A 13,229-nucleotide genomic window follows, 5' to 3' on the forward strand; every position below is an offset into this window, starting at 1 on the left:
ATCCTTTCTACCCCTCTCAACCCAAGGCAGTAGTGACCACGGATGCTTCCCTGATAGGGTTGGGGAGGCATTTTCAGTGAAAGACCGTCCAAGGCACTTTGTCTCCCCAGGAGGCCAATCTGCACATCAGTGTCCTAGAACTGAGAGTAGTGCTTTTAGTGTTGCAAGCATTTCAGTCTGCCCTTCCTTCAGGGACAATTGCTGTACAGCCAAACAACATGTCCATAGTCTGGTACATCAACAAACAGGGGGGAACCATATCCTACCTACTATGTCTGGAAGCCCTGAGAGTTTGTCAATGGGAAGTTGCCTCCAACTGCTTTCTAATAGCACTACATCATTCGGGGAATTCCAATGTGAATGCAGACAAATTAAGCAGGTGTATCCTTGTACCTCACGAGTGGTCTTTCAATCCCAGTGTAGCGACGAAAATCTGTTGTTGATGGTGTCAGCCTTGCTGCGACCTGTTTGCAGCAGCTACTTTGCCCTAGTCTCCCCCTCACGGGGAGTCCCCGAGAGATGCACTTCTCCACGATTGGCCCCCGGGACTTCTGTATGCCTTCCCACCAATTCCTCTAATTTCCAAGCCAATGGTTGAGAAGCAAAGTGATTCTCCTTGCACCTTATTGGCCCCATCATGTATGGGTTTCCCTTTCTCTGGCCTTACCTGGTTCACAGCCCGTGGACTCTGGATCCAACTCCAGACCTATTATCTCTCCCTTAGGGCTTGATCCATCCCAACCTTCAACATCACAAGCTTGACGGCTTGGTTTCTCCACTTCCAGTAATTGCCAGGGAAAACAATTTGCCCTCTCCAGTGCAAAACATGCTTCTGGCTTCTCACAAACCTTCCACCAGAAAAATTTACCTTACCAAATGGAAAAGATTTCCTATTTGTTCGAACACAAATGGTTTCGATCCTTTCTCTGGTCCAGTCAGTAAGGTCCTGGAATACTTAGCCACCTTATTTCAGTTGGGAGCTTTAACCTCTTCCATTAGAGTTCATCTAGTAGCCATTTCCAATTTACATAATGGATTTGATGATTGTTCTTTAATACCTCACCGCCTTTGCAAAACTTTTCTTAACTGTGTTCTGCATTTGAGGGTGTTTGAGGGTGGCTTAATGGTTAAGGTGTTTGCCTTACAAACACAAGGTACAGGGTTTGAATCTCACAGGGGATAAATGGCTAGGCTTAAAATGGCTCACAAGGGCAGTTAGCCTAGTACTAATCTATGAACCTATGAACAAGGGAAAGTATTTGTACCAGGATGCATTTATTTAAGCCAAACACACTCTGGCTAGGCTTATAAATGCCTTAGGGCAGATAGCCTAGTATGAACCTATATCACTTCTGTGTCACTGTTAGACAGAGGCACAGTATAATAACCTCGAAAAAGGGCATAGCAAAATTAATTTAAAATGGGTGGCGAAAGCCAAACACATTCTGGCTAGGCTTATTATTGCCCTAGGGCAGATAGCCTAGTATGAACCTATGAAGCCACCTTTCAAAGATACTATAGTGCCTTGGGATTATCCTTGGTCTTGCAGTCCTTAGTTCTTCAGCTCTTTGAGCCAGCAGCCTCCTCTGACCTCAGATTTTTATCCTGGAAGACTCTCTTTCTAGTAGCTATCACATCCACCAGGAGAATTTCAGAGTTACAGGCTCTGTGTGAAGTATCCATGTATCACTTTCCACAGAGAGTATCACTCAGGACTAATCCCTCCTTCCTTCCTTCCTAAGGTGGTGTCAAACTCCAATATCAGCCAGCCCAGAGACTTACTAGTCGTCTTTCCAAATTTCTCAAACAACGGAGAGTACTGCTTGCATATGTTGGACGTCCACAGACAATTGCATTTTTAATTGAATAGAACAAAATCTTTAGAAAATCAGACCAACTATTTCTATTCTTTTCAGGTACTAGATTGGGCAAATCAGTTTCAAAGGGCACTTTGTCAAAATGGTTGAGAGAGTGCATTACATTTATGTGCAACATAATAAACTCAATGTGCCAGCAGAAATTAGAGCTCTTTCAACAAGATCCATTTCTGCTTCAGTAGTCTTCCATTCCAGAGCTTCTATGGAAGACACATATGCAGCCGCAACTTTGGGCTACCCCTCATACCTTTATCACTCATTACAAATTTGATATGGTCTCAAGGGGAAGAGCATCTTTTGGCTCTATGGTGCTCAGGAATATCCTTCCTTAGGACCACCCAATAGCTAAAGTAGTTGGGGACTCTGTCCCATCAGTCAAGTTTGAATGAAGATTGACAACATCAGATAAAGAAGTTATGTCCTTACCATAACATTCGATCTGTGTTGTTGATCTTCATTCATTCTTGACACCCCACCCTCCTGCCCCTCCTGGAGACTAGGAAATAGTTATGGGGTTGTTATAGGGTTGTTGCTCAGACAGAGCTTCCATTTTTTTTCTTTATGATAGGCAAACTTGATTTGAGGTAGAGGGAAGAGAGGCATTATGTTTAGAGCTTTAGCGTAAGCTAGTATAACGGCCAAGTCTGTTCTGAGTTTTCGGAACCAAACCCATCAGTCAAGTATGAATGAAGATCGACAACACAGATGGAACATTATGGTAAGGACATAATTTCTCTTTTGTTTTTTTGTTCATAGCATTGTCATTTCAGGGCTCATCCTCCCTCTGTCTGCTGGCATCCGAAACTTGTAGTTTTTGTCAGTTCAGCTTGAGCTGACAGACTTTTTGGGTGCGTGAAAGAAGCCCTGAAGCTTTGGAAGCTGGCCGGCTGTTATATTCTTGGCATGATAATTACCCCATATAGCTAAGGCTACTGCTGCAGTGATCATTCAAACATCTACTAATGTCCTAACTGAAATTATTGCTGCAGTATTCTTAACATATGGGTTTTTTGTCCGCTGACATCCATCTGGGGTACTGAAGCTTTACCTTCCTGAACACATACGTTTGTCCTGTGTCCTCACCTCCTATGCATCAGGGTATATAGGCGATTGTACATGTGAGTACCTTAAGACTGTCTCTCCACCAGTCTGAATGCCCATTGTGCATCTGTTGTACTGATCTTTTTTGAGTCATAAGTACCATTGCTTCACTTTTTTGCATTTCAGATAAGTGGCCTGTTGGGAACCTTTTTTTCCCTCGAGAATTTTGATAATTTAAATCATATATGTTAGATGTCAGCTAGAAGGGGTAAGTGCATGTGCATTAGGCAGATTCTGTACAAGAGTGGTGCACAACCTTTTTGTGGGGAGGGCCACTACACGAATTCTTAATGCTGGCCACCTCAAAACATAGCAAGTCATTACCAGTTAACAGTAGGTACAGGTGACTGGCATTTTTACTTAAGACAGCAGTCATGAAATTGCCTGTTTTCTACATCAACTTTGTGTTTAACTGTATTCTGGCTTGCAGCCATGAATTATTACAAACTCTTGCAGAAAGTTACTACTGTTTATAGACTACAAGTTATAAACAACAAATTATAGTTACTTCCACAGCTAAAATTAGAGGTGTGCGCAACTGCAGTCAATTAGGTAAGTAGGCACGTGCTGGAAAGTTTGCGTGACTGGTGTAAGGCATAGCATTTTTTTCACTTTTTTTTAAATTTTTGGTTACTGTCTGGGGGCCGGATGGTATTGCGTCGAGGGTCGGATTTGGCCCCAGGGCAAGACGTTGTGCACCACTGCTGTACAAGGACTTGCACACTTAAGTGCCTTTTATGTTTAGGCCAGGAACATGACAAAAAATCATCAATCTGTTCCATCTGTCAGTAGTTTGTTCCTAAAACCCTTAGGTGGCGGCTTTCCTCCTCCCTTAACACATTCCTCAAAACTCAGCATCTAAAATGCCTGGTTCAAACCAAAGAGCAGAATCACCAGCACTCGACATCACAGTTCCACCAAAGAAGAAATGCAAGACTCCAAGACAACTCGCAGCCTTGCATCTCTGAGTCAGGTGCACCAACTGAGGTTGTAGAGCCCACAGTCCATCCGATCCCTTCTTAGTTGCCCACTACCAAGGTCCTGCCAGAGGCTGTTATAGCTGCTGAGACCATGCACTCTGTGGATGGCTCGGATGAACCACGTCTCATTTTTTCTGAGAGTCCATACAGAGTTTCTCAAATCCCAGTAAGGGAAAAGATTCCATTGAAGTTTGCCAAGGCTCTGAATTTCTTAGTCTCATTCAAGCGGACATCACACCTAAAACATAAAGAAAACCAGGTATGCGACCTCCCCTGTAGCTTCCAAAGAAAAGGAATGTGTGGACTACTCCCCGGGCATATTTAAAGCAATCATGACCTTTAAACCTCCTTTTGTGTCCCAACTGCCAGAAGCCACACCAAAAAGACACACTCAGGATTACTCTTCTCTGAGGATGAACAGGATCTGGATTCTGGTCATTCCTTGGACTATTCCTCACAGATGCGTTCCCAAAAACAACTTTCCTCTGATGAGGGGGACTCCCTCTCCCTGCTCTCCTATTGAGGAGGCCTTCTTTGGTAAAGCTGTTCAGAAATCTCTGCTATTCAAGAGAGGTACTATAATCTGGAAAAGGACACTCCAGCCCCCTCTCCAGTCCCCCCACTGCTAAGTGCATACCAGGGTACCTTTCACTGTACATCCTGAGCTCCTGATTCTCAAACAGCAGCTGCAAATTTTCTCGGACAAATTCTACAAGGTGCCTGATGAAGTAAAATACCTCTTTAAGAACCCTACGTCTCTCCCTGTCCTCAGATAAGCCTTCTAAACTTCTCTCTTCTACTGATGCCCTTCTCCCAAACAAGGATAGTAGGACTGTGGATAGGTTGGGAAGGAAAGTCTACACCTCTTCCACTCTTGCATTCAGAGCTGCCACTACCAGACCCAGATGAATAAATATTTGCTCTCTGACCTAAGTCCCTGAATAAGGTTATGTCAGACCCACAGTTTGCAGATTCTAAGCAGCTAATGCAGACCTTACTGTCTCAGTCTACTCTAATTGCTAGGTACGGCATCAAATGCAGTTATGATGCTGTGGATGCCTCTTCCAGGGCTGCAGCCACAGGTTCAGTCATCGGGCATTATGCATGGTTGGGCAGCCAACTCATCTCTGAGGACTTCAAATCTAAAATCCTAGCTTTACTCTAGACACAGATTTCCTATTTGGCTCAGAAGCTTCAAATCACTTCAAAGTCCTACAAGAGCAAAGTAAAACCATAAAGGACTGTAATCAAATTTTACTTTCTACAGTCTATAGATATCACGGGAACTACCCAGCCAAGTCCACTTTTTGTTAAGAAGGGACCCTTATCCACTAATGAACAATGAAAAATACCAAGAAAGAGATCTCTCAGACAAATCACGTAGTGAATCTTGTTTGGAGAGGCCTCCCTTCACAGGCAAAAAACCTGTGACCATCTTCCCAGTTATTCCTTTTTCCCTCTTCGATTCCTTCACTCCTCTTAAAAAAAGACTTTCTCTGTTCCTTCCCTTCTGGGAAATGGTAGCAACAGCCATTGGGTTTTGGCTATCATCAAAAAGGTTATGCCATGTCATTGGAAAGGATCCGCTGTCTAAAGGGTAGGCCTGCTCCTTTTCCACAAAACCAACTCTCTTTGCTCATCCCTGTCATTTCTGACTTGCTAGATTAAGGCACCATAGAAATAGAATGCTGCCCTCTTCCATAGGAAAAGGTTTCTTTTCCAGAATCTTTCTTGTGTTAAGGAAGGAAGGAAGGACAGGGGAGACCCATTCTGCATCTCTCTCCTTTAAACACCTTTCTAAAGGCACCCACCTTCAAAATGCTCTCTCTGTACACCACTCTGCCTTTCATTCTTTCTCACGTCTTGTATCACTAGACCAAAAGCATGCCTACCTCTGTATCCTCATTTGAGCCTCTTGCAGAAAATTCCTCAGATTTTCTGGCTCATCACATTTTTAGTTTACTGCTTTGCCCTTTGGTCTTCATATGGCACCAAGAGTCTTCTGTTGCACACAGGGAATTTAAATTATCCCTTGCCTGGATAGCTTACTCGATCCAGCTCTGTCCATAGACTCCCTCCTCGTGCATGTACATTTCATAGTACAGCTGTCAGACCTAGGGCTCGCAATCAACTTCAGAAAATCTCTTCTCATCCCACTCAGGACCTGGTCTTTCTAGGTTGCAGACTGGATACTCAGAATGATTGTCTTCTTTTCTCAGGAAAAAGTTCTCAGTCTGGACACCTTTTTCAAAAACCTGTACTCAGTATCTCATTGCACAGCAAGGGATATATTCAATGCCAAGGGTTTCTTGGCAGCTGCCATTGCAATGCTTCCTCTGGCCAGGCTACATATGCAGAAATTTCCGTGGTACCTGAAATCAGTTTGGTCTCAACATTCCCATCCCCTGGATACCATGATCCATTTATTACCTTGCCTCAGAAAGGAGCTCCTATGGTGGGAAAAACAGGTCATGCTCAATCCAGGCCACTTTTTCACTCCAGTTTCACATAGATGCCTTGGACAGAACATGGAGGCTTGGATAGGATCCTACTGAGTGTGGGGGAAATGGCTTCCTCCATTCTGAAAGAACATGTCAACCTGAAAAAATAAGAGCCTTTCTGCAAGCACTGGAGATATTCTTCCATCTGTGTAAACCAGGTTCACAACTGGTGTACACCAGTACCACCACAGTTATGTGGTATCTCAACAAATGGGGACACAAGATCTTACCCGCTGTGCATGCTAGCACAGGAGGCACAGCATCTAACCATACAAATGGGCATGACTCTGACAGCTGCAGACATTCCCTTCCATGAGAATGTACTGGTGGGACTACATAAGCAGGTCCTTGGAGGACCCTCACAGATGGACTCTGAACAAACAAGTCATCAGTGGGGATCTCCACAGGTAGACCTTTTTGCTTCACCAGTAAACTACCAGCTTCTCTTTTTTTGCACCTGGATTCCTTCCCCCTTAGCTTGAAGGACACATGCTTTCTCTTTCCAGTTGTCAGGGAGGTTCCTGTATACCTCTGCCTACCATTACTTTAAAAGTCTTTCTAAAAGTTCAAAAGGAAGCTCCAAAACTTCTACTACTGGCCCCCTTCCGGCCAACGCAGCTTTGGTTTCAGTCTTACTCCACCTGTCCAAGAGAAACTATTGGCAGTTACTGTTGGAACCAGATCTGCTTACTTAACAGCAAGGCCTACTTCTCCACCCAAATGTAGCCTCTCGGTCTCATTCTGTAAGTGATAATTTTCTGATCCCTAAAAGACACCTCTTTGAGGAGATGTTTCAGGTTCTACAGGAAGCCAGAAAATCATGTACAGCTAACTCGAAAGATTTTCAGTTTTGTGCTTTAAGCACAGCCAGGACACATTCTTAGCAGATACCCCTTCTGTCCTGAAATATCTCTGCAAATTATTACACTATGGGCTGGCCTACTTTTCCATTAAAGCCCAGCTGTCCGACATTAATGCCTGCTTGTCTCTTGGTCCTCTTTTCATGTCCAGGATAGAAGTCAAACTTTTCTTGAGGGAAATCTTGCATCTTAAGCCACCTAGCAAACCTAGTTCTCCTCCCTGGGATCTCAACTTTGTGCTGGAAGAACTTTGCTCGCTTTCAAGCCTGCCGCTTCTGCCACTTTAAAATTCTGCACCTGGAAGACTGTCCTTCTGCTGGCCGTTACCTCTGCCTACATAGATTCTGAACTTTAGGCTCTTCACCCTTTCTCATTTCCAACAGGGTGACTGCCGTGGCCAATCCTTCATTCATACGTAAAGTACTGAATGAGATGTCCCCCAACCTGGTTATCACCCTGTCTGCCTTTTCCCTAATCCCCTAAATAAGGGGGGGGGAAGAATTTTCTCCTCTTTTTAGATGTTTACAGGCAGCTAAGGTTTTACCTGGACAAAAGAAAAATTGTCAGAAAAAAATAACATTTTTTTGTTTCTTTCATGGATTCCTTAGAATTTTGGCTATTGAAGGCTATTTTCTTGTTGTTACACACAACATGGGAAAGTGTTGCCTTTCTGCTAGAAAGCACATTTTACTTGAGCAGTGGCCTCCTGTGAGACATTCCACAGTGGTTTAGATGCCAGGTTCATCTTGAAAGCGGCCACCTGGTCTTTCTGTGCACACCGTCAGTCATTACAAGATAGATGTCTTTTCAACATCCAGGGCTGCTTTTGCTAAGTCTTTCCTGTTACGTCTCCTGGACAGCTCATCTTCCCTCTTTTTTATTTCCTTCAACTCTGAGAATCACCCATATGTTAAGAATACTGCAACAATGATTTCAGTCAAGACTTAGTAAAGTTGTGTAAGAATTTACCATAACATTAGATGTCCTTCTATTCTCATGTTGCAGTATTCATAAGTAATAGGTACCATAGAAACTATTCTCAAAGGACTTTTTGTTAGGAGACAGTCCACTCATTCTGTTCCACCACAGGCTGAAGGATGGAGGCAACTAGGAAACATTCCATTCCTATAACTCCATCTTCCCATAACAACACTCCCTTAGGATCATAAGAAGTTACTAAGCTTATTGGCCCTGAGACCCTTGTAAGCCTAGCCAAGAATTTAGCCCATGTTCCAACAAGTCAGCACCTTATGGCACCATCCTTTCGGAGGCAGCCTGACCAGGACAGAACCCTTCAACTGTGACTCAATCCCACTACCTTTCTCCATCCTCCCTGTCCCTTCGCCTTACCCTCTTCCTACCCTCCAGGCAGACGATCACCTCAGAAGCCTGGGTCCTCTCCATAATTCAAGAAGGTTATTTTATGAATTGGTAGGTCTTACCGCCCTTCCAGGGGATACCCCAGCCCCCCTCAAGCCAGTTCCATCTTTTCCCCTGTATTCTGCATCAACTTCATGCCCAGGGCACCAAAGAAAAGCTCACACCACAGCAGGTAAATAAGGGATTTTACTCAAGGATGTTTTTGGTCCAAAGAAAAGATGGTCCTGGGAGACCAGTTCTGGATTTGTCCCCGTACTCCAGCTTTATCTCAAGGTTCACACCTTCAGAATGCTCACCTTGTAGCTGCTGTTGCTCCTCACCAGGCTTTTATGGTATCCCTGGATCTGAAGGATGCCCACCTTCACATTCCTATTCATCCCTGCTACAGGAAATTCCTACGTTTTTCAGTAGGTTCCTTGCATTTTCAGTTTTATGCATTACCTTTTGGGCTCTCCACAGCACCCAGGGTGTTCACAAAGTGTCTAGCACCAGTGATTGGCCACTGTAAAACATAGGGCATTCTAATATACCCATATCTCGACTACCTGTTAATACTTTTCCAGGACCTTCACACCCTGCAACATCACCTACACCTGCTGACCAGAATCCTGGCAGACCCTGGGGTTCACTGTGAACCACTAGAAGTCCCACCTAACCCCTACGAAAGACCTAGATTTCTAGGGTGCAGGATAAGAACTGACAAGATGGCAGCTTTCCTTCCCTGCCAGAAGGTAAAAGACCTCATGCTTTACCTTCAGAAGCTTCTCTCTCTCCAAAGACTTTCAGCCAGAGAATTCCTGAGAGTCCTGGGCCGCATGGCATCCTTGAATACCAATGCTTCCTCTGGCAAGGCTGCATATGAGGAGGATCCAGTGGGTACTAAAGACTCGGAACCAACAATTCTCATGCTCTGGATGTCTCCCTCCCCTTACTACCATGCCTGAAAAAAAGAGTTGGAATGGTGTATTATACCACCAATCTTAACCAGGGCATACCCTTGCAGTTACCCACCCTCACAGCAAATCTTCACAGATGCTTCAGACCTGGGTTGGGGGTAGTTTTACAACACCAGCAAAAACTAAGCAAAGTGCAGGGATAGTGGTCTTCACTCGGGCAAAGGGACCACATCAACATCAGAGATGAGGGCCCTTTACTTAGCACTACAGATCTTCCAACCAGTCCTCCTACCAGGCACCTTGACAGTAGTCACAGACAATATGACTGTCTTTGTGGTACATATACAAGCAGGGGGGGGAACAAACTTTTACCTTCTTTGCAGCCTAGCCATACATATTTGGTCAGTAGCCTCAACTCTGCATATTCACCTGCAAGCAGTGTACATTCCTTCAGCAGAGAATGCAATGGCAGGCATTCTCAGCAGAACTTCTGCACCCTCTCATGAATGGATACTTCACAGAGAGGTGTTCCTAGATCTTATACACAAGTCGGGCATTCCTCAGGCAGACCTGTTTGCCTCCTCCCAGAACAGGCAGTTACCTCTGTTTTGTACGAGGGATCCACATCCCCAGGCCTGGAAAGTGGATGCCTTCTTTTTCTCTTGGGGTGGGAATGTACCTTTATGCCCCCCCCCCCTTCACACTGATTCAGAGGGGCAAACCAAATGTCCTGCTGGTGATCCCCTTCTGGCCAAGACAACACTGGTGTCCTCTTCCTCACCTTTTAGCCAAGGGCAATCACCACAGGTTACCCCACCCTCTAGACCTACTCACACAAGACCAAGGGGTCCCTAATACACCCTCAGGTGAGCAGTTATAGGCTCACTTTATGGGTGCTAGGGTTCTGATCCCCTTCAGGCACCTATACTCAGAGGACATACTTGGTATCCTGCAGGAGGTCAGGAAACCCAGCACCAGGAGAAATTATGTGGCAAAATGGAAAAGATTCTCCAGGTGGTGTCATAAGAAAAAAAAACAGGACCCTTTACTCATTCCTGTACCCATGGTCCTTTCTTACTTGTGTGAGCTTCTACACTCAGGACTAACATACTCTTCTGTTAAAGTCCACTTATCTGCAATTTCAGGTTGTCTTCCTTTGGTGCCTCCTCTGGCATCCAGATTAGAGGTTAAGCTTTTTTTGAAAGGGGTCCTCCATATCAGACCCCCTCGTAAGCCAATCCTTCCTACATGGGACCTAAATTTTGTCCTGAAAAAACTCACTTTACCTCCATTTGAGCCGCCCACTCTGCTTCACTGAAGCTATGCACCTGAAAAACATGAATACTGCAACATGGAAGAGAAGGACATCTAAGGTTATAACATGGAAGAGGAGGATATCTAAGGTTATGATAAGTTCTTGCACAACTATTCTATGTGCTACTGATCACTGTTGCAGTATTGGTACCCTCACTCCCATATAGCTGTGGCTACTGCTGCAGTAATCATTCGAACATCTTCTGTTATGGTAAGTGTACTTACAAAACTGTACTTTGCCTTTTTCCTTATTTTGAGCTTACCTTTTAAAGTTGGAAGAAAGTGAATAGTGATGATTTTGTCATCTGCGGATTGTAGCAGGAAGACTTATTGCACAAGGGTTTTTCCCCTCAAACTTGTCACTGACCTGTAACTTACTAACAGATGGATTCATCAGGTCACAGGTAAAAGAAGGCTCAAATTGTTTACTAAGTTTCCATTTATCACTATCCTAACTGAATTTAAAGAAAAGGTGTGAAAATTCATTTTCATATATATACATACATTTTTTTTTTTTTTTTTTTTTTTTTTTACAGTACCACCTCACTACTTTCAGCATTTGGATCACACTGGGAAGCGTGTCGACTACTATGAAAGACCGGAGCTGTCTATGGGATCTTACGAGTTTTTGGCAACAGTAGACTACTGCAAGGTGTGACACATTACAGACTGATAACATTTTTAGGCACATTAACATGTCAAGCAAGTGACAATTTTACAGTAAATACCAGATTAATTTCTCTCCTCTCAGAACTCTTTTTAAGACGTAGCTGATTGTTGTAAGGATATCATAGTGTTTTACAACCATTGCAGCTGTTTATCTGACCATAGTTTCTTTGCCCGTAGACTCTCCAAACTTAGTTTCTCCTCACAAACACAGTAAGAGTCAGTGAGTTGGCAAGGATTTTACGTGATTCATACCATCGCTCTGCAGATATGGAGGATCTTCTGTTCAAACTGTGCACTATGTTGCACTTTCTTCCCAGGGGAAGCATCAGGTTTCTTTGAGTCGGTAGTGGTTGCAAGGACTTGCTCCCTCCTTTGCCTAAGACAGTTTCATGATGTATTTCCCATAATGTTTATAAGGAAGCAGAAATAAAAAACTGATGAACCCTTCACTGCTAATGAGGAAGATGAGCTAACCAGAGACTCTCATTTCTTTCCTCATTTCCCTTGGCTGGCCTTCTGACTTTTGAGCCATTGTTCAAGCCCACAGTCACAGTTTGTGAAAGCAGACACTGTGTCAGCAGGCATTCCTTTCATTTATTGCTGGCCCTGTCTACAGCTCAGTTCCTTCCTACCATGTATATTGAAACAGTTGCTTATTGTACATGTTAGAAGTCCAAGCTGATGTCAGTATGTTGCACAGGATTAATTTTGAGTGGTAAGAGTTACATTTTGAAGAACTGGCCTCTCCCCCATAGGCTAAACGTCTGTTTCTGATTGTTTCATGACAATACCACAAGTGAAAACTGGTGAGCCTGGGAGCATTTTAATCTTTAGTGACACCACATTATATTTTGTCATTTTTTATTACTGTAAAGTTATGCCTCTAAATGTTCAGTCTTTAACTTGTATATTAGTAAAATTCAGGTATGTAGGGGTCTTCAGTGTGACTGGTTTTGAGTGCTTTACTTATAACTGTCAATGTTTGTATTTTTTAACAGAATAACAAGCTTCCTGAACCACCAGCTTTCATTTTCATGATTGACGTATCATACAATGCAGTGAAAAGTGGTTTAGTAAATCTGCTTTGTGAAGAACTAAAGACACTGTTGGATTACTTGCCTAGGTAAAAAAAAGCATGTAGTTTACTTCTACATTAAAGAAAAATGCATGTTACATTGTGGTTGATTTAAGATAGAGGCTAATAACTGTTTTCAGAACCTGCTTTATTATTGCTTGCTTGTTTCATGTTGTGAATACAGAATGGTGTTAGTCAAAATTGCTGTTACGTTAACTTTTAAACACCACTACCACACAAGCAAATACATCTGTATATCCCCATGTTTCATCCCTAATGCTCTTTATCTTCATTTTCTGGTTTGTTCTAATAAGTGCTTTGTTCAGAGATGTGATTGTCATATTTACAAAGATAATGGTGTTGCTATCGTGCGTTACAGTTCTACTTTTACTGATGTCCTTCATGGGTGCATCTGCAGTCATAACAAATGGATTGTCCTGTCGTCAGGCAGCCCTTCGGTCGGCCGGATTCCAAAGTCTGGGTCCGGCTTCGGCTGATGTCGCACTTCACCCGACGTCATCTCTGCTGGTCTTTGGGTATAAAGGCATCAGCCGACGCCATTTTCCTCAGTCTTTC

At 43.6% G+C, this 13,229-nt stretch overlaps 1 protein-coding gene across 1 annotated transcript in view; it reads left to right on the top strand.

Annotated features, from left to right (window-relative positions):
- The window catches only part of SEC24C (SEC24 homolog C, COPII coat complex component), a 2,546,747-nt gene that overhangs the window by 1,105,470 nt on the left and 1,428,048 nt on the right, over positions 1-13,229 (top strand). The window contains exons 11-12 of the mRNA XM_044055565.1: positions 11,446-11,561; positions 12,577-12,701. Coding sequence (XP_043911500.1) covers positions 11,446-11,561; positions 12,577-12,701 — 241 coding nt within the window. The remainder of the gene's footprint in view (positions 1-11,445; positions 11,562-12,576; positions 12,702-13,229) is intronic.

Source organism: Protopterus annectens, chromosome 14.part0, assembly GCF_019279795.1.
Source record: "Protopterus annectens isolate FY-2018-M chromosome 14.part0, PAN1.0, whole genome shotgun sequence".
Taxonomy (NCBI): Eukaryota; Metazoa; Chordata; order Ceratodontiformes; family Protopteridae; genus Protopterus; species Protopterus annectens.